General features: G+C 45.8%; 1 protein-coding gene and 1 non-coding gene across 2 annotated transcripts in view; both read right to left on the bottom strand.

Moving 5' to 3' along the window:
- Positions 1–24,072, bottom strand: part of Ptprn2 (protein tyrosine phosphatase receptor type N2) — a 744,114-nt gene that overhangs the window by 656,569 nt on the left and 63,473 nt on the right. The window contains exon 2 of the mRNA XM_041638770.1: positions 13,326–13,376. Coding sequence (XP_041494704.1) covers positions 13,326–13,376 — 51 coding nt within the window. The remainder of the gene's footprint in view (positions 1–13,325; positions 13,377–24,072) is intronic.
- Positions 7,577–7,678, bottom strand: LOC121438726. Its single transcript, XR_005973114.1, has one exon. It is a non-coding gene; the product is annotated as a U6 spliceosomal RNA (small nuclear RNA).

Raw genomic sequence — 24,072 nt, 5'->3', positions numbered from 1 at the left:
GGGTGACCCTGACCCAGACCCTCTCCCTGGTGGCTAGTCAGACTTGGTGAACAGGGTAGGGGTGGGATCTAAAACAAAAAAGGGGGAGATGTTGGGCCAAAATTATCTCAGAGCCTGTACCTCAAAGCCTGTAGGACAGAAAAAAGCCTGGCTCGAGTTTGAAGGATAGTCTCAAAGCTACTGAGTGAGGACGAGACAGCAAAATCTAGGTAGATGCCCCTCCAGCCAGAGGGAGGGTCTGGCAGTCTCTCATTGGCTGGAGGTATCCCCGCATCACATGATGTCACTTAACGGATATAAGCTGCCACTCAAAATAATAAACTGAGTTCCTGCTTTGACTCCACTTCCTATCATGTCTGATTGTCTTGCATTGTGATCTGATTGTTCTGCTTTGTGGGGCTGCAGAACAGGCAGATAGTACACTCACCTTTCCCTGGGGAATAAGACTAAGGAGGCAATGGTAACCCCTGCTAGGACAGGCCCCAGGTAACTGGTTATAGTATAAGATCCTGGAGTCCCTACCTTTGTTCTGTGTTGGTTCTTTGGCTGAAGGTAAATAAATAAGCCATTGCTCTTGACCTTTTCTGTTCATGGCAGGATGGTTATTCATTAGAAACCAGAAAAATGAACAGGGTTTCTGTCTGGGTGTCCTCATAAGCTTGATCCAAAGTACAGCCACAAAGTGCGGGCACTGTGGAGCCATACTCTTTAGCCAGAGCCTTTGTCCTGCACCAAACACCGGCTAACCAGGAAGGCACTTTCATGTTTGTACAGAGAAGACTGCAAACTGGAAATTAATGCCATGACTCATACTGACTGCCAAGGACCTCACAGCACCAATCTGGACTGCTGGAAAACTGCACACAGAGAAAGTCGCCTTAGAGACACAGGTACTTCTCCAGATTAGAGAGCTCCCCCAGTTCCCACCTCCCTAGAGACCACTGCCTTACACAGCAAGCAGAGTTCTAAATGTTCACTGTGGGACATTCAGCAAGTTTGTCTTCTCTGTACTAGTCTGAAGGGTGAACTGTTTGCTTTTCTTATTAATGTGATCAGACACCTGATAAAAGCAGCTTAAAGGAAAGACCTGGTTTATATTTATTTGTTTAGACTTATTTATTTCATTTTATGTGTGCATGTGTTTTGCTCACATGTATGTCCATGTCTGTACATCATGTATTTGGTGCCCAGAGGAGTCAGAAGGAGGCACTGGCCCCCTGTACCCTGAGTTTCACAGATGGTTCTGAGCCACAAGGTGAGTGCTAGGAGTGAAACCCACATCCTCTACGAGAAGAGCATCTCTCCAGTCCTGGACAAGGGGGCTTATTTTAGCACATAGTTCAAGGCGACAGTTCATCTCGGTGGGGAAAGCATGCTGACAGGAGCTTGACCACAGTCGGGAAGCTGAGAGAGAGAAACACTGGCACCATAGGATGGTGTCATGCACATCTAGGGTGAGACTTCCCCCTCAGTGAAATATTTCTGGAACCACTTTCATAGGCACAAGCAGTTGTTTCCATGGGGATTTTAAACCCTTTTATGTTTACAAGGAAAATCAACCATCACAACTTGTCTTCTCAAACCGTTTATTGGGGATGGGTGACCCTCCCTTATTGGAGCCACCAAACCCCAGGCTCCTTTTCTAGAAGTTCGAACAACTTTACTCTGCTCTCAACCACCCCACATTAGTTACTCATGACCTTCATCATCCCCCTATTGGTTTCTAAGCTCTCTCCCTCTCTTTATTCTTCCAAGAAAAGGCACTGTGTATGGTCTTTGTCTCAATTTGACAAGTGAGAGAAATGATGTTCTTTCTCTTCCTAGTTGGACTATGCTGTAAATAGGTTATCCTTAGGCAATCATGTTTCCTAATTTCCTTTCAAAAGCAAGGAGACCAAGACCGTTGGTTATAGACTCTGCATCTTGAGAGTAGTAACTCAGAGCCCTTTGTCCTCCCATGAAAGACAGACAGCCTATCCCTTTGCTCACTTCAGAAGGTGCCTGGGCCAGGTAAACTAATATTAAAGAAACACGTTTACTTTTCCCTAGCACATTAGTTTTGGTGAATGAGTCTTAGCCATGACCCAAGGATGGGTGATGTCAACAGGAAATCCTGGAAAGAAGCTGTGTGTGCCCAGACAGGCTGATTAGGGCTTCAGTGGTGTGGGGAGGCTGTAACCTGCCAGGTTCAGAGCTTATTACCCTGACATATGCTGAGTAGCCGATCCTTGCTCACCTCTGGGTCTCAATACTTTGTGACTAATTTACAAATCTTTGAAATCTATTAATTTAGCAGACCACTAGCTTCAACCAATCAAAAGTTATGAATGCCATAAGCTAGCATCTGAGGCCTAGAGAAAAGTCTCCCCCATCTTGCTGCAGTTACTGATGTTCCCATCCATGTATTTTAAACCTGCCTTAATTATGACTGTCTTTGTTCTGTAGAACTATGGCACTGCTTTCACACTGGGATATAGAATTGGGGTAACCGAAATCTGTGTTCCTGGGCCATGATTGTTCACATTAGTTCCAGAATACACTATCTCTTATTCCTAAGTGAGCACTGTATGTTTTCTTCAACAATGACAAATTAATAATTTCTTCTACCTAGGTACACAAACATTTCTGTTTCCAGGGAAATGCTGTGTCTCATTCATAAAAGTATAAGGACATAAAAAAATTTTAAAAAGCTTTGCCTGTCAGGAACTAGTTAAGATACTGGCTTTGAGCTCTTTGCAGCATCAAGAGTTGGCTGGAACCAGGGACCTTTGCAAAAGTGCAGACCAACTGTCCCTCTTAACACCCAGCTTTGTGGTCTAGAAAAGAGCAGAAATAACTGCTTGGGGTGAGGGTAGGGGGCATGCACAGGAGCAGAAGTGGTCCATACCCTGTACTCAGCAAAACCAACTTCCTTAATCCTAAGTAAACCTGGCTTGCAGTTTTTGTATATACATACAACCGCAAATAAGGAACGGGAGCTCTCCTGCATCACATTTGGGAACCAATCCAAGCTAGGTAGTATAAGAATTAAACCTTGCTTTTGCATTCTGGACCTGACTGGATTCCGGTGGTCTTTCTGGGGGGTAGGAGGTCTCTCAACTTGGGAACAACAAAAGAATTTTAGAATGGACTCAGGAGGATTGAGCCATCAACCTGGGCCAGAGCAGACCTGAAAGCAAACTCCACCAGAACAAGTATAAGGAAGCAACCGCTGAGCGAGAGAGCCAGAACCAGAGACCACTAAGGATCTGAACAGAAATATGGGACCTTCAAGGGAGTAGACCTAAGCCAGGACTCCTGTGGGTCTAGGCATGAGTCTAGGACCTCCGAGGGAGTAGGCAGGAACCAGAGACCTCTGCTGGTCCAGGCGTGAGTCTGGGACCTCTGACAGAGTAAGCCTGAGCCAAGTCCTCTGCAGGTCTCGGCACATCTGAGCCTGGAAACTCCAAGGGAGTAGACCAGAGCCAGAGTTCTTTACAGGACCAACCCCAAGCCAGGGACCTCTGCACAAATAGATCCAGACCAGGGACATTTACAGAAAACAGGTCTGAGCAGACAACCTAGGCGAGAGCAGGCCTGGGACAGCAAACTCCAAGAGAGTGGAGCAAAGCCAAAAGCACTGAGTAACCTCCAGGAACACAGAGTGACCAAAGGGGTAACTAGAACTATGGCACATGCTGTAACATGAGGAACAACCATCTGAGTCTTGGAAGATTAATCAACAGAATCACAGACAGCACCAACCACACCTATTAGGGGAAAAGATGAGTAGAAAATGTAAGAACACACACAACACCACAAAGAGCAAAACGACACCAGTAAAACCTAAAGACCCTACAACAGCAAGACTTGAACAACCAAATATAGATGAAGCAGAAGAAAATGACCTAAAAAATAACTTCAGGAGAATGTTTGAAACTCTTAAAGAGGAAATGAGAAATTCCCTCAAAGAAATGGAGGAAAAGACAAACAAAAGATTGGAAGACATCAGCAAATCCCTTAAAGAAAACAAAAAAAAAGCAATCAAACATATGAAAGAAACTATTCAAAACTTGAAAACTGAAATATAGACAATAAAGAAAACACAAGATGAGGGAATTATAGAAACAGAAATCGTGAGAAAACAATCAGGAACCACAAACGCAAGCATGAACAGCAGAATACAAGAGATGGAAGAGAAAATCTCAAGCGCTGAAGATACAATAGAGGAAATAGACTCATCAGTCAAAGAAAACATTAAATCTAACAAAAGCTTAACTCAAAATATCCAGGAAACATGGAACACCATGAAAAGGCCAAACCTAAGAATAATAGGTATAGAAGAAGGAGAAGTTCAACTCAAAACATGGAAAATATATTTAACAAAATCATAGAAGAAAACTTTCCCAACCTAAAGAAACATATGCCTATAAAGATACAACAAGCTTACAGACATCAAATAGACTGGATAAAAAAAAAGTCCCCTAGACACATAATAATCAAAACACAGAACATACAGAGTAAAGAAAGAATATTATGAGCTACAAAGAAAAACAGTCAAGTAACATATAAAGGTAGACCTATCTTCGGATTCTTCATACCTGACTTTTCGTTGGAGACAATGAAAGCCAGAAGGTCATGGTTAAGTATTGTGAAGACATTAAGAGACCACAGATGCCAGCCCAGACTACTACACCCAACAAAAATTTCAATCACTATAGAAGGACAAAACAAGATATTCCATGACAAAACCAGATTTAATCAATACCTAGCCACAAACTCAGCCCTACCCAAAATACTAGAAGGAAAACTCCAACCCAACAAAAACACAGACAATTGATGGTCTCATAGCAGCAAATCCCAAAAAAGGGGAAAATGCCCAAATTAACATCACCAACAATGAAAACTAAATTAACAGGAGATAGCAATCACTGGTCATTATTATCCATTAATATAAATGGACTCAACTCACCTATAAAAAGGCACAGGCTAACAGATTGGATATGAAAACTGAACCCCATCCTTCTTCAGCACACAAGAAACACACCTCAGCCTCAAAGATAGACATCGTCTCATAGTAAAGGGTTGGGAAAAATATTCCAATAAAATGGACCTAAGAAACAGGTGAGTGTAGCTATCCTAATATCTAACAAAATAGACTTCAAACTAAAATCAATCAAAAGAGACAAAGAAGGACATTTCCTATTAGTCACAGGAAAAATTCATCAAGAGAAAAATCTCAATACTGAACATCTATGCCCCAAATACAAGGGCACCCTCATATGTAAAAGAAATACTTCTAAAGCTTAAATCATACATTAAACCCCACACAGTAATAGTGGGAGACTTCAACACTCCCCTCTTACCAGTGGACAGGTCAGTCAGACAAAAACTGAACAGAGAAATAAGGGAACTAACAGATGTTATGACTCAAATGGACTTAGCAGACATCTATAGAATATTCCACCCAAACAAAAAAGAATATACCTTCTTTTCAGCACCTCATGGAACGTTCTCAAAAATTGACCACATACTCAGTAACAAAACAAACCTCAACAAATACAAAAAAATTGGGATAACCCCATGGATTAAAACTAGAGTCAACAGCAATACTAATTCCAGAAAACCCACAAACACATGGAAATTAAACAATGCCCACCTAAATAGTCAATGGGTCAAGGAAGAAATAAAGGGAGAAATTAAAGATTTCCTAAAATTCAATTAAAATGGCCACACAACATACCCAAATTTATGGGACACAATGAAAGCAATGTTAAGAGGAAAGTTCATAGCAATAAATGATTACATAAAGAAACTAGAAAAATCCCACACTAGTGAATTAACAGACCATTTCAACACTTTAGAACAAAAAGAAGCAAACTCACCTAAGAGACCTAGACGGCAGGAAATAATCAAATTGAGAGCTGAAATCAACAAAATAGAAACAAAAAAAAATAATTCAAAGAATCAATAAGACAAAGAGTTAGTTCTTTGAGAAAATCAACAAAATAGACAAACTAACCAAACTAACCAAAAGGCAGAGAGAGAATATCCAAATTAACAAAATCAGAAATGAAAAGGGAGACATAACAACAGACATGGAGGAAATCCAGAGAATCATCAGGTCATATTTCGAAAACCTGTACTCTACAAAATTAGAAAACTTAAAAGAAATGGACAGCTTTCTGGATAAATATCACTTACCGAAATTAAATCAAGACCAGATAAGCAAATTAAACAGACCTATAACTGCTGAAGAAATAGAAACAGCAATCTTAGACCAAGATCAAAGACACTGATGACAACTTATGCTGGAGCCCTTGTGGGGTAAAGAGAACACTCCAGCATTGCTGGTGGGAGTGCAAGCTGGTACAGCCCCTTTGGATGTCACTGTGGCGATTTCTCTGAAAATTAAGACCCAGTAATACCACTTTTGGGTATATATCCAAAGGATGCTCAATCGTTCCACAAGGACATGTGCTCAACTACATTCATAGCAGCTTTGTTTGTCATAGCCAGAACCTGGAAACAACCTAAATGCCCCTCGACCGAAGAATGGGTAAGGGAGATGTGGTACATTTACACAATGGAGTACTACACAGCAGAAAAAAAATAACGACATCTTGAATTTTGCAGGCAAATGGATGGAGCTAAAAAAAAAAACATCATTTTGAGTGAGGTATCCCAGACACAGAAAGACAATTATCACATGTACTCACTCATAAGTGGTTTTTAAACATAAAACAAAGAAAACCAGCCACAAATCACAATCCCAGAGAACTTAGAGGACCCTAAGAGAGATTTTCATAGATCTAATCTACATGGGAAGTAGAAAAATATCTCCTGAGTAAATTGGGAGCTTGGGGACCTTGGGGGAAGGTCGAAGGGAGGGGAAAGACAGGAAGGTGAGCAGAGAAAAATGTAGAGCTCAATAAAAAAAATCAATCAAAGAAGAATGGACGCAGAAGGAAGTTCATGAACAATTTTATTAGAGTTTGAGAGAAAACACAGCAGAGTTGAGGTAGAAATTGTACAGCAGCCAGTAGGGGAGATGGGGAGAGCATCCCCTTTCAGTTAGCCCTGGAATAGAAATAGCTTACTCAGAAGGAAAAAGAGCACCTGAAGATTGGAAGAAGACTAGTGAGCCCCCAAAGATCACAGCCATACAGTACATGTTCTTCTATAGTCCCCCCTCCATCCCATTTGGATTTCCAGGGCTCCGTTTAGCACATGCTCTGTTTGTCAAATGATGCCAGGGTCGAGAAGGGTTTCCAGTGTTTCCCTGCTAGCTGGCTTCTTACTCTTGCGCAGGCGCATTAATCTTGATGAAGCTTTTCTAGGTCCCACTCTCCTGTCACACTCCCGAGATGACTCACTCAGCCTTTCTCCTCTTCCTTCATTAAATCCCTTCAGCAGAGGACCCTCCCTGTTTGCTGAGAGCAGGATACAAATGACAACAAAGTCAGGCATGGCGCCACGGTCAATGTGATCTTCGGGGGGAATTTTCCTAAGTTCGCCATACCTGGCAAGCCAGCACTTCCAGCACCTGTGTGGCACAGGGCCACTAGGAGGAGGTGGCTGTTTTCTGTTCTATTTTTTAAATATGGAATGCTTCATGAATTTACGTGTTAGCACAGGAGCTATGGTAATCTTCTCTGTACTGATCCAACTTTAGTATGTGTGCTGCCAACGTGAGCACAGGGCTATAATAAGTGCTCACTGGTCAGGTACTGACCCATAAAGTAGAACCACATATTATTAACTTTTGTTTTATTTTAAATACTCGGCTATTAAGTCGTTAAAAGCTAGCAGGCTCAAAGAGCACTGAATGGGCCCCATCTAATTTTATCACAATTGTCCTTCTTAGTATTTAAAATACCATATCAATAAAGATGTTTGTAAGAAAACATTTGAAAAACAGAAAAAAAATAAGAAAAGTAGAGTGACGGCCCAGATGAGGAGTCATAGCTTGGCACGTGCCTTTGAGCCCTTCCCTTCCTGTCTGCATAGCCGTCCCCATATCAAATGGGTTCTCCTCTCACAACTCGGTGCTTTTAATGGTCTCCACGCTCGCTTTCTAATGTCTGCTCAATATTTGAATCATGAATAAAACAAAAGTGCATGGCTAATACTGCCTGCCAACTTAATCAGGTCTAGATGAGCCAAAGAGCAGACCTCTGGGCCTGTTTGTAATGTCTATAATGGAGTTTTCAGATTAAGTTAACTAAGGCGGAAGTTACCTCTAACTTCGGGCAGCTCCATACCTAGGAACAGGGAGCAGCCATCTCATCTCATGCTCCTGGTTCTGCACCTTCCCCACCATAATGGGCTCTATTTTAAATTGTAAGCCACACATAGTAAACAGTTTCTCGCCAAAATCGCTTCTAGTAATGTGTTTGGGAAGAGCAACAAGAGAAGTAGCTAACAACACAATTATAAAAGCACTCCCTGGGGCTGGAGAGGTGACCAAGTGGTTAAAAGCACTGACTGCTCTTCCAGAGGACCAATTTTGGTTCCCAGCACCCACATGGTGGCTCTCACTATCTGTAATTCAAGCCCTAGGGGATCTAATGCTCCCTGCAGGCTTCTGTGAGTAACACACATACGCATTGCACAGACATACATGCAAGCACATGTAAATTAACAATAAACTTTTTAAAGCATTCTTATTTCAATATTGATGATACATCTGCTGTGTCTAGAATGCACATAGTTATCACTGCAAAGGGTTATCCGTGCTGGAAGCTTCCTTTAATACTTCGGGTTGTCTGTCTTGTGAGTCAGATTACAGGCTGGGACTTGTGGAGCCCAGAGAGACACCTCCATGAACCACTGACCAATGGTGTATCATAAGCATTATTTCAAATCTTTGCAAATTTGCTTTAGTTCTTTCTCATTCACTGAAATTTCTTTTTTAGGACTTATTGTCTAGCTTTTGACATTCAGGGTTACTAGTTCTGGAAGAAAGTCTAATCCAAACGTTTTGAAGCAGATTTTTCTCACACACAGGAATCCCATGTGACTATTATAAACTCTATTTTCTTCAGCCCATACCAGGATGGCAAAATACTCAGAACACATACAGCTTTTCCTCTAATGACCAAATACTGTTTCAGAGTTTACATTTTTAAGCTTTTGATTGTGGGATATTGTGGCTGTGGTAAGTGTCAACGAAAACACTTGTGTGGTTAGGCCTGTCCCCACTAAGAAATGGTTGGATCCTGAGTACTCTGACCTAATCAATGGGTTGGTCAATGAATGTATTCATAATTTTGTGGTACTATAGAGAGGTGGTAGAAATGGAAATGTGGGGCTTAGTGAGAGGAAGAAGGTCTCTCTCTTAGTGAGAAGAAGAAGGTCTCTCTCTTAGTGAGAAGAAGAAGGTCTCTCTCTTAGTGAGAAGAAGGTCTCTCTCTTAGTGAGAGGAAGAAGGTCTCTCTCTTAGTGAGAGGAAGAAGGTCTCTCTTAGTGAGAGGAAGAAGGTCTCTCTCTTAGTGAGAGGAAGAAGGTCTCTCTCTTAGTGAGAAGAAGAACGTCTCTCTCTTAGTGAGAAGAAGAACGTCTCTCTCTTAGTGAGAAGAAGAAGGTCTCTCTCTTAGTGAGAGGAAGAAGGTCTCACTCTTAGTGAGAGGAAGAAGGTCTCTCTCTTAGTGAGAGGAAGAAGGTCTCACTCTTAGTGAGAGGAAGAAGGTCTCTCTCTTAGTGAGAGGAAGAAGGTCTCTCTCTTAGTGAGAGGAAGAAGGTCTCTCTCTTAGTGAGAGGAAGAAGGTCTCTCTCTTAGTGAGAGGAAGAAGGTCTCTCTCTTAGTGAGAGGAAGAAGGTCTCTCTCTTAGAGAGAGGAAGAAGGCCTCTCTCTTAGTAAGAGGAAGAAGGCAGTTTTTGAAGTGTACACCTTGTCCCCGGCTCCTATCCTGTCCCTCAGCTTCCCCTCTGTCGTGAGGTGGACAGCTCTACTATTTTGTGCCTTCTTGATCTTCCTGTCTGTCCTCCTGTGTCTAAGGGAGTAGAGACAGCTGAGCACGGAGGAATGGTTCTCAACCTTTCCCCTGCGTCAGCTCCTTCGTGGAGTTCCTCATGTTGTGGTGACCGCAGCCATAAAATTACTCTCATTGCTGCTTCAGAACTGCAGTTTTGCTTCTGCTATGAATTGTAATGCAAATATATTTGGAGATACAGGCTTGTCAAAGGAGTTGTGACCCACAGGTTGAGAACCACTTTCATAGCCCCAAACCCCTAAAACCCCAAGGCAAAATAATGTTTTCCTCCTTTTAAGTTTCTTTTCCTATTATTTTGCCAAGGCAATAAAAAACTAGCATACCCAATGGTAATCATATACTCCTACGGTGAAGTCTGCCATCCCAGCCATTTTCAGGTGTGTAGCTCAGTGGCATGAAGAACACCACTGCTGTATAGTCATCAACACACCACCTCTAGAACTTTCTCATCTCCTAAACTGAGGCCCCTCACCAATTAAAACTCCCCAACCCTCATCTGCAGGTGCCGCCTCGCAACACCCAGCTGTCTGTCTTTGAATCTGTTGCTCTAGGAGCCAGTGAAGGTAAAACCATACGGCATTTGTCGTTTCCTGCGGCTGGCTTATTTTACAGAGCACAGTGTCCCTATGTCAGTGATGCCCTACGGTGTACGGAGCCAGGTTTTCTTTCTCCACCCACTGAGGGAGAAACTCTGCCTCTCTGCATGCGGGGATATAATGGAAAGTACCGTGGTGCCCACAGGTGTGCATGTATTCTTCAGGGCTCTGCTGTCAGTGGACATAAGCCCACAAGCAGGATCACTAAGTCATATCCATACTTGACGTTCAATGAGCAGCCGTACACTTCCCATGGTGCGGGGCCGTTTCATACTCCCTCCCCTTTCCCAGATTCCTGCTAATGTTGTTTGTTTTGTTGTTGCTCTACGTAGGTGTGGTGTTGTTTTTTTTACAGTACTGAAGATCAAACCAGGGCCTTGTAACACAAAGTAGGTCTCTACCACTGAGTTAAACCCCTAGCCCTTTTATTTCCTTTGCTTTTTTTTTTAATAACAGGTGTAAATCGACTATGTTTAGCTTTTGATATTCTTGATAAATTACCTCATTCCATCCAATCACTTTAACCTTTTGGTTTTGTTTTAAAGGTCTAGAGGCGTCTAAAAAGCACAAATTAGCTGATAAGATTACACATGTCTGTCTCTATCCCGAGAAAAGGAGAGAATGAAAGAGATCCCATGTGTGAATGCAAGCACCCTGGACTCCATGCCACACCCTGCCCCATGGCCACCTGTCCATCTTCACCGATCCAGGTCACACCTCTCTGCTCCACCAGCTGGCAGCCTCAATTATACAGTCACCATGACAACAGTAAATCCAGGCCAGCAGCAACAGGATGTTATGTTTCTTGTCTCCAGTCAGCCACAGCAAACACCCAGGCTTGCAGCCCTTGAATGGCCTGCCTTGCCCTTTCCTAGACCTAACTGCACCAGAAAACAGTGCCAAATACTGTCTGTTACTTACATCAAGACCTGAATATCTATATTTACATTTAAATTGCTTTTCTTTCCCAAAGAATGGAAAGCTATTATCTTAATAATGTGCCTATCACTGAAGGTTGGAAAGGCAAGCTGGAGTTAGGAAAGAACCTTCCAGACTTGCTTCTGCTTCTGCTGAGGGAAGGGTAACAGTTGTGTCTGTCATTTTGTTGGTACTGTGTTTCTGGTTACACAAAACATATGTGCGCATGCACTCACACATTTTGTGTCCTTTTTGATCAGAGCTTGGTGGGCTCAGACTAATAAAATATTGTTAAGATAGTATACTTAATGATTTCTCAAAAAAAAAAGCAGCACAAAGTACAATGCAAGGAGTCTGGAGTCATGCCACATGGTTGGCAGGATCCACACCTGGCCTGGCCTAGCCTGGCCTGGCGTCACATTCCCCCAGAAAGCAAACACAAAGCAGGGCTGGGCACAGTTGGCATCCTGCTCTCCTTCCTTCCAGGGGCCAGTGCTGTCCTTCCCTGCTGGCTCTTGCTGCCTTCTTAGACACACAGACAGCTCTCCCCCACCCTGAGATTCCTGATCGAGGCCACGGGGCTGGTCCTCTGCACGACCGACTGACAAGCACTTGGCTTAGTTTTTCAGCACAGACAAAGCTCGGATCCTGCACTCAAGGGCGGGCCTGCCCTGCCCCCAAGGCTGGTGACTTCTCTGCTGCCAATAGACACCTGCAGCTAGGCAGGGTCATAGAAGAGCACCTGTGCCAGCTCAGACGCCGACGCCGCAGCAGCAGCAGCAGCAGCAGAACACTTGCCCTCCCCACGGGCAGTAAGCTGAGAGGAAACGCATGGTGTGCCTGCCTCTCCAGTCTGGCTGGGGTTTCTGGGGGCCACTGTATACCCAGCCTCACTCTGTAACACACAACTGTGACCTTCGAGCATAATGTCCACCCCTCCTGTAGTTCAAACAGTGAACTCCCAAGAACTGGTCACCCACCAACCAAGACACAAAGTAGTTTCCTTTATTTGAGAAGTCCTTGGCCACTTCCTGATGGAGGAAGGTCATTGGTTAAAAAATAAAGAAACTGCTTGGCCCTCATAGATTAGAACATAGGTGGGTGGAGTAAACAGAACAGAATGCTGGGAGGAAGAGGAAGTGAGCTCAGACGCCATGCAGCTCTCTCCAGGGCGATGCAGCCAGCCACCAGGTCAGACATGCTGAATCTTTCCTGGTAAGCGCACCTCGTGGTGCTACATAGATTATTAGAAGTGGGTTAAGAGGCTGAAACTAATGGGCCATGCAGTGTTTAAAAGAATACAATTTGTGTGCTGTTATTTCGGGGTATAACCTAGCCAAGCGGCCAGGAGCCAGGCTGTGGGAAGAGGCCTGCAGCTCCTACAACAACTTCCTTCCCTGCTGACAGTCACTCAGCCAACCCTTGCAGGAGCTGGTTTTAAGAAGGACTTCCCGTGAGCTCAGCCTCAAGACATGAACATAGAAGATGTGCAGTCATCGAGCACAGGCTGGGTGTGTAGGGCAAGCAGGGCTAGTGCTGAGGAAAGCCAGCACACCGAACTCACGCTCAGCCTCTCTTCCCTACACCAGAGTCCGTCATGAGCCATGCTCCTGCCTCCTGCTACTGAGCTTCTAGGGAACAGCCCTAAACTCAGGGAACAGGGCCAATGGCTCTGAGACACAAATCTGTGTGTAAGATCTCTCTCTACCACAGCCAAAGACAAACAGTTGTGCTGCCCTCTTCGGAATACACATCCCCTAGGCTGGAGGTCCCACTCCTGCTCACAACAGAAGGAAGAGATCAGAGCTTCGGCAGTGCCCCATGAACCCACACTCACCGTTCACACAGGCCTCCGATGATCCACACAGGCCATCCTCAAACAAGCAGCCTGGATAAGAAAGACAGAAGAGGAGTCAGTGACAGAGATACCAAGGACTCTTGAGGCTTTCAGACCCCCATGCAGGTTCCTTGGGTCAACTTCATCATGATGGAGCTAGGTTATTCTGAAGCTATTATAATAGATCCCTGAATGATCTGACCAAACTCTTCATCAGGATGCTTGGCATGCCCTGTGCCTTCAAGGCCACATAAGAGAGAGCCCACATCCTTGGCATGATCATCTATGCAGATGTGCCCCTCCCCTAGCCTCACAGTATTGCTGAGCTGACCACCCAAGGAAGTCCCAGGGGCTTGAGACTGAGCTCACAGCTAGAAGTATCATGGGGCAGAAGTACACACAACAGAAATGGACCAGACATATGAGCACACAAAGATGGATGCTCACCTACATCTGACCCTCATGCTCTACAGCTGTGCACACAGGGATGGATGCTGGCATCTGCCCCCATCTCTACAGCTGTGCACACAGGAATGGATGCTGGCATCTTCCCCATGCTCTCTCTACAGCTGTGCACACAGGGATGGATGCTGGCATCTGCTCCCATCTCTACATCTGTGCACACAGGGATGGATGCCGGCATCTGACCCCGTCTCTACAATTGTGCACACAGGGATGGATGCCGGCATCTGCCCCATGCTCTCTCTACAGCTGTGCACACAGGGATAGATGCTGGCATGTGATCCCATGATGTCTCTACAGCTGTGCACACAGGGATGGATGCTGGCATCTGCCCCATGCTCTCTCTACAGCTGTGCACACAGGGATAGATGCTGGCATGTGATCCCATGATCTCTCTACAGCTGTGCACACAGGGATGGATGCTGGCATGTGATCCCATGATGTCTCTACAGCTGTGCACACAGGGATGAATGCTGGCATCTGACCCCATCTCTACATCTGTGCACACAGGGATGGATGCTGGCACCTGACCCCATCTCTAGGGAGACTGGCTGTGTGCTACGTTCTATAGGGAGGCTTCTGCAATATCAGTGACCACGTTGGACAATGGAAAAATGAGGAAAGAACAAGTAGGTGAAGGGAAACAGAAGACATGAAGAGTGAAAGAATATAGAACCTGCACTAAAAGAGAACACACAAAGGTGGCTAGCCTCTCCCTGCAAGTGAAAGAGACCTTGACAACCTCTGATGAAATAGGAAGGTGAGCCAATGGTAAATGTGCTCACCCAGCAGGGAGTAGGCAGCTGGCTGCTATCTTACAGTGTGCCAAGCCACCTTGAACACAGAGAAGGGATGGACATAATCTAGGCAGGGTCAGGGGTGGGGCATAAGAGAGGCCTCTATCTATACTCAGGTGAGTGTTCCCTCTTAGGGATACAATCCTATATTCACACCTGCATAGTGCAGTGATAGGAGCCCACAAAAGCTGGTGTGCTCTGAACATATTTATCTTTCAACAACAAAGCATAATGCCTTCATGGCTATTTCTCTAGTTGTCAAACTCCTATGCATCTACCAATACCCATTCAAAAGACCCCCATGGTGTCCTCCACACAGGCCAGCCCAGTGAGTCTGCCAGACACCACATGGGACCTGCCACAGTGTGCAATGATTATCAACTAAAATGTAGCGGCGTAAATGAAGGCAGACAGAAATTGTAAGAATATATTTAGCTTTAATTAGGGAAAGACTCACAGAACCTGTGGTTCCAGGGGAGAACAGGAAAGCAGAAGGGGCAGGGGAGAGCACACCAGCAATATTTATTAGTAAAAAATATCCTCAGGCGACTCTGCCCTACAAGCAAGGTGATTGGTTGGGGCTATCCCTACATCTCCCCCTTTTGTCTAAATAAGATAGAGCCAAACCAAATATAACTATATATAATAGGAACAAATAATAAATACACTAAACATTTTATTTTAAGTAGTCTAAATAATGTAGAGAGTAACTACTATTATCTAATCTTTAACTCCGTCAAAGATCTGATAAGGGAAGTATTATTACTTAACAAACAAGAAATATCCAAAATGTGCAACAAATGATAGAGACAACTAACTACCTGGGCAATCACCCAAAGTCTCGCTAGCAATGTTGAGTCAACCAACTTTGGATAAGGCCTAACATAACTGACATACCATTATTTAAGGCAAGGAACTTTTTTAGAACTATCCTACCCTGTCTTGGCAAGATAAGACCATCCTGTTTTATCCACTTATGGATATTTTGTAACTTTGTCAGGAGTTGAGGTATGGGATTTTCTTACCCCAAAGGCCAGTTCTGCCAAGAAGACAAGCTCCCAGTGGAGTGTCTTTGGTGTTCAACGTTCTCTCGGGAGTAGAGTGGTGTTGTCAGGAGTGATTGTGTCTCGTTGGCAAGGAATTTTAGGTTAGATTAAAGGCCATTTTCTATAGCTCTTTGAAGAGGCTGAAGATTATACTATCTATACTAAATATAATCTCTATGTATCTAAAAATCCTGATTATCCTAAAAATAAATATGACAAACATAATTTTCAATACTTATCTAACTTGAAGACTAAGAGAATAAACAATTGTGTAATATATGAAGACAATGATCTCCAACTGTAAACAATGTCATTATATAAATAATATTAGAGGTAGAAATGTACATTGTAATATGGTAAATGTATCAATACAATACAGACAAAGTTATAAGCATACTCTTATACAAAAAAATAGAGGTAGGAGCACTCACATTTAATATTTAATATATCAATATACAAGAAACAGTACTAATACAATTTTTAAAAACAGTAATTCACAAATACCAATCATCCCATCAAACCAGTTATTCCCCCCTTTTTTTTTAAAGTACCCCAAATTCCATAAAATATCTCCCCCATCCCCTCAACCCTATACCAACCACTAAATGATGTCCCTAACCCTGAGGGCAGCGGTCGCCCATCTGTCACCGCAACTGTACCGTGGCCAGGACCGAGTGGCTGATGAACGTGCAGCTGGATGGGAGTGGGGGAAGGGAAAGCGAGCTGGGAGCGAGCTGTGAAAGCTAGCGGCTATGCTCACTCGAGCCCAGTCGCGCTTCCTGAGCTCCGTTAGCTGACTTGTTCGCAAAGGCTGGGAAAGATCGAGCTTGTGTCCCCGGGACACAAGCTGAGCACCAAATGTAGCGGTGTAAATGAAGGCAGACAGAAATTATAAGAATATATTTAGCTTTAATTAGGGAAAGACTCAAAGAACCTGTGGTTCCAGGGGAGAACAGGAAAGCAGAAGGGGCAGGGGAGAGCACACCAGCAATATTTATTAGTAAAAAATATCCTTAGGTGACCCCGCCCTACAAGCAAGGTGATTGGTTGGGGCTACCCCTACACTAAAGGGTGCATCATCCTCTCAGGACTGAGGTTCTTGGGGTCTTCTTTGCATCTTCTGTCCATTCTTCCATGGCTGCCCTTATGTCTAAGTAAGTGTGAAAGACCCCCATCCAGCTTGCTAAGCAGCTTAGCACCAGATAAAAGACCCCCCGCCCAGCTTGTTAAACAACTTAGCACCGGTAACATTTTACAAGGCTTGCACTGAATATTCAGGGTTTGAACAAAGGGCAGTTTAAAAGCTGCCAAAACAAGCTAGAGACACCTGTGGCTGGGCCGGGGGAGGAACAGGAATACCGAGAATATGGCTAGGCGCCGTCTGTCCCAGGCGGGGAGGAACGGTGAAGTCTGCCCTAGATAAGAGCCAAGGCAGCCCATATCTGAATTCTCGGGAACTAGAGACGTTGTCCCGACCTGAACTCGGCCACATTCAAACTGACCAATGAAAACCCTGTAACTACACTTCTCGCTTCTGTACCACGCTTTTTGCTCCCCAAAACATATATAAACCCATTACCCCGACCTAAAGGCGCACAAGTCCTCCGAGAGACTTTGTCGCCCCAGGTACCTGTGTATCTGAATAAACCTCTTGCTGTTTGCATCCGTACAAGTGGTCTTGCTGTTCCTTGGGAAGGGTCTCCCCAGAGGAAAGACACTCTTGGAGGGTCTTTCAAGTGAATGAATGCAAGAAAACTGATAAACTAAGAGAAAATTATTAATTTCAAAATGACTGAACCATTAGCTCCTTCACACAAGAGTTGGTACAGTTACTTATAGCTGTAGGAGCCAGCGGCACTTAGCAAGCATAGGTGGAGCACGACACAGAACCAGGCTCACAAAGGACACACGGGCCTGCAATTCCCACAGGCCAGTGGCCTCCTTTCATCCTTAGGGTTGCTCCATAGACCTGCCAGAGGAGAAAATCATGGCTGGCAGGGTCCTTTGCTTAGGTTTCTTTTCTTAAGAGGACTCTGGGTCACGCGCAGGGCAGCTGACCCCACACAGTCCCGTATTCATCCTATTGTTGTGTGCACTAGAGACTAGCAAGCTCACCCATAGCAGCCTCTACCCTAAGAGATGCCATTTCTTCAAAGCAATGATATAGTCTTATGGGAAACTGTATTTTCACCTGTAAAGCATATTTGTGTCACATACTTTAGCCCTGAAGCAGCCCTGCCTCATCTGTACCTCCACTCCCAACAACCTACAGCCTCGTGACACCCAGGACCATCCCCTCATCCATAAGCACTGAATTCAAGCAGTATTTTAAGGAAGGGCAGCTATGGCTGCAAGCCTTTTAAGGATACTGGGGTATAGCAGGTGACATCTCAGAGCTGTAGGCCTAGGCATCATGCTGGCTCACACAAAGGCCATGCCCTACTGCGGTCAAGGGGCTTCTCTGATCTCAGCACTGTAAACAGTAAAATGAAGGCCAGGTTTGTCAGTTTCTGAACTGCTCCTATCTGACTGCCGATTTTCCCCTCAGTGACATCATCAGAAATGAACTGTGGGAGGCTCCCATCAGTCTGATTGATACCTCTCTCCTCCCAGGTACAGAAATGCAAGGGCACCTTAAGCTGGAAGACAGGCTGGGGTAGTCATGTGCCATTGTTCCACACCCTGGTTCCAGCAGTTGGCATACAGCACTGTTCCATGCCATGGCGATGGCCGTGTGGGCATACGGCACTGTTCCACATCCTGACCGTGACCATCGCTGTGGGCATACAGCACTGTTCTACACCCTGACCATGGCCGTGGGCATATAGTACTGTTCTATATCCTGACCATGACTGTGGCTGTGAGCATACAACACTGTTCTACACCCTGACCATGGCTGTGGGCATACAGCACAGTTCCGCACCCTGGCTGTGGCTGTGGGCATACAGCACGGTTCCGCACCCTGGCTGTGGCTGTGGCAGTGGGCATACAGCACGGTTCCGCACCCTGGCTGTGGCTGTGGGCATACAGCACGGTTCCATGCCCTGGCTGTGGCTGTGGGCATACAGCATGGTTCCGCACCCTGGCTGTGGCTGTGGCAGTGGGCATACAGCGCGGTTCCGCACCCTGGCTGTGGCTGTGGCAGTGGGCATACAGCACGGTTCCGCACCCTGGCTGTGGCTGTGGCTGTGGGCATACAGCACGGTTCCATGCCCTGGCTGTGGCTGTGGGCATACAGCACAGTTCCGCACCCTGGCTGTGGCAGTGGGCATACAGCACGGTTCCACACCCTGGCTGTGGCTGTGGGCATACAGCACGGTTCCGCACCCTGGCTGTGGCTGTGGGCATACAGCACGGTTCCACACCCTGGCTGTGGCTGTGGGCATACAGCACGGTTCCTCACCCTGGCTGTGGCTGTGGGCATACAGCACGGTTCCGCACCCTGGCTGTGGCTGTGGCTGTGGGCATACAGCACGGTTCCATGCCCTGGCTGTGGCTGTGGGCATACAGCACAGTTCCGCACCCTGGCTGTGGCAGTGGGCATACAGCACGGTTCCACACCCTGGCTGTGGCTGTGGGCATACAGCACGGTTCCGCACCCTGGCTGTGGCTGTGGGCATACAGCACGGTTCCGCACCCTGGCTGTGGCTGTGGGCATACAGCACGGTTCCGCACCCTGGCTGTGGCTGTGGGCATACAGCACGGTTCCGCACCCTGGCTGTGGCTGTGGGCATACAGCACGGTTCCGCACCCTGGCTGTAGCTGTGGCTGTGGGCATACAGCACGGTTCCATGCCCTGGCTGTGGCTGTGGGCATACAGCACAGTTCCGCACCCTGGCTGTGGCAGTGGGCATACAGCACAGTTCCACACCCTGGCTGTGGCTGTGGGCATACAGCACGGTTCCGCACCCTGGCTGTGGCTGTGGCAGTGGGCATACAGCACGGTTCCGCACCCTGGCTGTGGCTGTGGGCATACAGCACGGTTCCATGCCCTGGCTGTGGCTGTGGGCATACAGCACAGTTCCGCACCCTGGCTGTGGCAGTGGGCATACAGCACAATTCCACACCCTGGCTGTGGCTGTGGGCATACAGCACGGTTCCACACCCTGGCTGTGGCAGTGGGCATACAGCACAATTCCACACCCTGGCTGTGGCTGTGGGCATACAGCACGGTTCCACACCCTGGCTGTGGCTGTGGCTGTGGCTGTGGGCATACAGCACAGTTCCATGCCCTGGCCGTGGCTGTGGGCATACAGCACGGTTCCATGCCCTGGCCGTGGCCATTGGTATGCAACTCTGGTGAGCACCATCACAACCCTCATCAAGTGTCTACGGGAACACTGAGACAAAGGCAGGGTGGCAGGCACAGGTGCAGACACACAGCTCAGTTAAGGGCTTCCCCACAGAGTCTATGTCACGTGATATGGCAGATGCCAGAACACTCTAGAAAAAGCATAGGCTTCCTGTATCTGCCTGAATCACACCAGACAATTCGAGCTGATGGAACAAAATGGGCAATGACATGCTCCTGCATGATTCAGCTACACAAGGCAGCCTGGCCCTAGCGTCTGCCCAGCTAGAGTCATTGCACAAGCCTAATGAGACTGTGCCTCGGGAAGATCTGCCAGAAGGAAATGGAAGAGCAAGAGTTCAACGAGGCATTCCCAGGGGCTCAGAGGACACTTGTCTCAAGCCACAAGTCACAGAGCACTAATTACCTGCTAATTTATGTGCATTGCTATATGCTCTAAAATCAATGAAAATGTATTTCATTGTAGATACCAGACACCTAATAACATTGATTATCGTGGTAAGTCATCCAGAGATAAGGACTGTCACAGTAGAGGCTGGTGTCCCGCCCTGGAGTCTGAGACTTAACTGCTCCAGTGTGTTCCACCCAGCCGTGTCCAGGGACACGTGGCCAGAGGCAGAGGTAGGCCCTCAAATGAACACAGCCCACCAACCAGCAGCTCACAAATCATCTACACCTAAAGTCAAATGTCAGCCACAGAGAACACCCGCATGAGTCATCTTCACAATGTGGTACCCTGCATTTCACACACACACACACACACACACACACACAAAACATCCGTACCTCCTTAGTATTAATATGTTTTCTTCCATGAAAATATGTCACATTTCAAAAATTCTCAAACAGCTCCTTCAGCTGACTACCCTAGAGCAGGGCATGGAGCTCAGAGAATTCTTCCCACCTGTCCACTAGGCTCCCATACTTCAGCACACACCATATAGATGCGTGCATGTGGCTATACATGTGTACATATTGGTACACAACCACATGCACATTCATATATGTGTATGCACATGCACACTTAAATAAGCAATGTATGCATTCATGGACACTCCCACATAGACATTCACTAAACATATATTTGTTCACACTCTTATATGTACATCCACATGCATATGCACATACATACACATATATTTATACATACATATGTGGAAACACACTTATGTCTACACATACATATACACAAGAAGTCACACATATATATGCACACATTATACTCACACACACATGCATAGATGTGAATCCACACATGTACACAAACATGCACACACATCTGTGTGCACTAATCCATGTGTATATTCATGTATGTACAAACATATACATCTATGCATGCACACATGTGTACTGATCTTTTTAGCTTTAATTCTAATTACCTTTGTTTTCTCAGAATGTAAAACCATCCTTAGTCATCTCTCTGGTACCTTTCTGTTGGTTTTTTGTTTTGTTTTGGTTTTTCAAGACAGGGTTTCTCTGTAGCTTTGGAGCCTATCCTAGCACTTGCTCTGTAGACCAGGCTGGCCTCAAACTCACAGAGATCTGCCTGCCCCTGCCTCCCGAGTGCTGGGATTAAAGGTGTGCGCCACCACCACCCGGCTTTGTTGTTTTAAAAGCAAAATTGACCTATTTCTTCTGGACCAGTGTAGTTCTCCCATCATAACTTCTAAGAGAGTTCTACCTTTGTATGGTAAAGAAGCAAATAAAAAGTCACAACCTCCCTGGTTGACAGAATATCTGGCCATGACTACTTGTGTAACCTCAACCACGTGGTTTTCGTCCATGAGTAGCACTTACCAGTATGCACTCAACTGCCCAGCTGCTTCCCAATACCAGGCCCTATGACCTTGGCAGAGAGAAAGAACTTCAGAATCAGGGATCATCCCTCTTGTGGAGAGGGGGCCAAATTAACTACCTTCCTGCTCACTATTTTGGCAAAAGCTCTGAGATTTATGCAAACCCACAATCACATACAGTTGTGACAGGTTTTTTTTTTTAACCTAAGAGCATTAAAAATATATGGATGTAAAGCTGAACTCTCTCAGCAAGATAATAAAATATTTCCCCACTCAGGCGTGTCATGTGAGCGGAATGGATGGTCCCAGGTCTCCTACAGAGCAGCTGGGGATTCTTAGAATCCAAGAGTGCTCTTACCAAGTTTTCATAAGTGGGAACTAAGAATTCTTTGAAATCATTTAGTATTGTAGCCAATAAAACTTAACAATCCCCATCTGGTGTGTGGCTCACGTAGCGTGAGTTAATGATGAGTGCATTACTGTTTTCCCAATGGTAACCATGCACACGTAACAAAGTACTCTCATGCATCCATTTTCTATCAGTGTTTCCTCTTTGGAGTCCTCTATGGCAGTCCCTCCTCCCCCTCTGCAATTTGGTCCTCTTTGAGCTGTCCCTCACCTGGCAGGAGCATCATGGGCCAGAATCTGTGAAGGTGGCAGAATCCATTAGCAGACAGGCACGTGGTAAGTTTAAACCTGTCTCTCAGCCACTTAACTAAGCCTATGCTCAATGCAGAATATTCTCAATGCAGTGAGGCGCTGCTGAAAGCTGACTCTGAAGAAATACAAAAGATGATAAAGCCACCCAAAGAATAGAGCTATCGGCTCTGATTCAAGGGACCCCACAGAGGCATCCATCTCTGGATTGGAGGTTGGTCTGCCTGATGTTTTGGTGTTTGGTGTCAATCTGGAGTATTTATTCTCACTAACCTGGACTACTCTACATTTTCTGAAGATGCTTTCCTGGCTCTCACAGAAGCCATCTAAAAGCTATGTCAATGTGCACCTTACATAGAAAGGTCTGAACTGAGCCTTGAGCTATTCAGAAAGTCAGCCCACAAAGAACAGGCCTGTCCCACAGAAGTCTGCATTCCAAGCTCTTCCATAAACTGGGCCTGAGCTTCAGGGCTCCTCTCCCATGGTGGCATGTCACTACTGTGGGATACCTCTGCGATGGCCCCACCAATGCCCAATCACTCCGAATGCACAGCCAGTTCATAAATACTTTAGCCACTCTACTGGCTTCCTGTATAAATAGACATCCTCAGCTTCAGCCTGTTCTGTATTCTTATTCTCTCCCAAACCCTGTCAGTTCTTCCCAGCTTCTCCAGAACCAAGCACACCTGCCTGCTCACATAAAGGACTCGGTGTTATATGCTCTGGTAGAGAACTGCTTCTGGGTGAGAATGTTCTTGTCTTCTGGTGGTCACAGCCTGGGGATTCAGGACACAGACTAAATGGGTGATCTGACTCATAAGGAAGCCACCTCTCATGTAGCAAAGAGGCTCCATGGCAGGCAGCCAAAGCCCCTGGTTCTGCACTGTGTGGGTCTGTAACCTTGGCAACAGTCGTTCTTTCTCTCCAACACCCCTTTGCTGTTAGATATACATGGAAAGGGCAGGTCTAGTTAGGGACCATCAGAAACTTAGTGGTCTTCCATCAGTCGGGTCCCAGTACCTCCATGAGGGCAGCACAGCTCATAAGGGTTCAAGAGGACTTGTCTTCCTGTCCTGGGCCTCAGAGTCCCAGGCAGCAGGATCCAGGACCATGTTCAGTCATGCTTCTACCATTTCAACAAAGAGTTTTCCATTTGAGGGAGCAAATCCTCTAAATTCCAGAAGCTAGGAGCTGATATGGTTTCAGACTGACCCAGGCTAGTAAGAGGAGGGAGGGCGCTTCTGTGAAAGGAGGTAAAGGCCATAGCTAAGGGTATATTATTCCTGACAGCCACACTGTGGTAGATTGAGTGAGAATGACCTCCACAGACACATATGTTTGACTATTTGGTTTCCAGTTTGGAACTGTTTGGGAAGGATTAAGAGGTGTGGCCTTGTTGGAGGTATACCACTGGATGTGGGCTTTAAGGTTTCAAATCTTCTGGCCATCCCAATTCTCTCTCTCTCTCTCTCTCTCTCTCTCTCTCTCTCTCCCTCTCCCTCTCTCTCTCTTCCGCTCTTGCTCTGCCTCCTACTACTTATGGATCAAGCTGTGACTCTCAACTGCTCCTGACATCATGCTGGATTATGAGTTAAGCATTCACAGAAGCCTGTGGAATCCATCCAATAAGAGCCTGCATTTGACAGCATGAACAAGCACAAAGAAACCCATGCACCC

This window comes from Microtus oregoni, unplaced genomic scaffold (assembly GCF_018167655.1).
Source record: "Microtus oregoni isolate MIOR12 unplaced genomic scaffold, Mior012 000056F_ref0000123, whole genome shotgun sequence".
Lineage (NCBI taxonomy): Eukaryota > Metazoa > Chordata > Mammalia > Rodentia > Cricetidae > Microtus > Microtus oregoni.
Note: the sequence above shows the minus strand (reverse complement) of the source record. Positions and strands in the feature narration are given on the sequence as shown.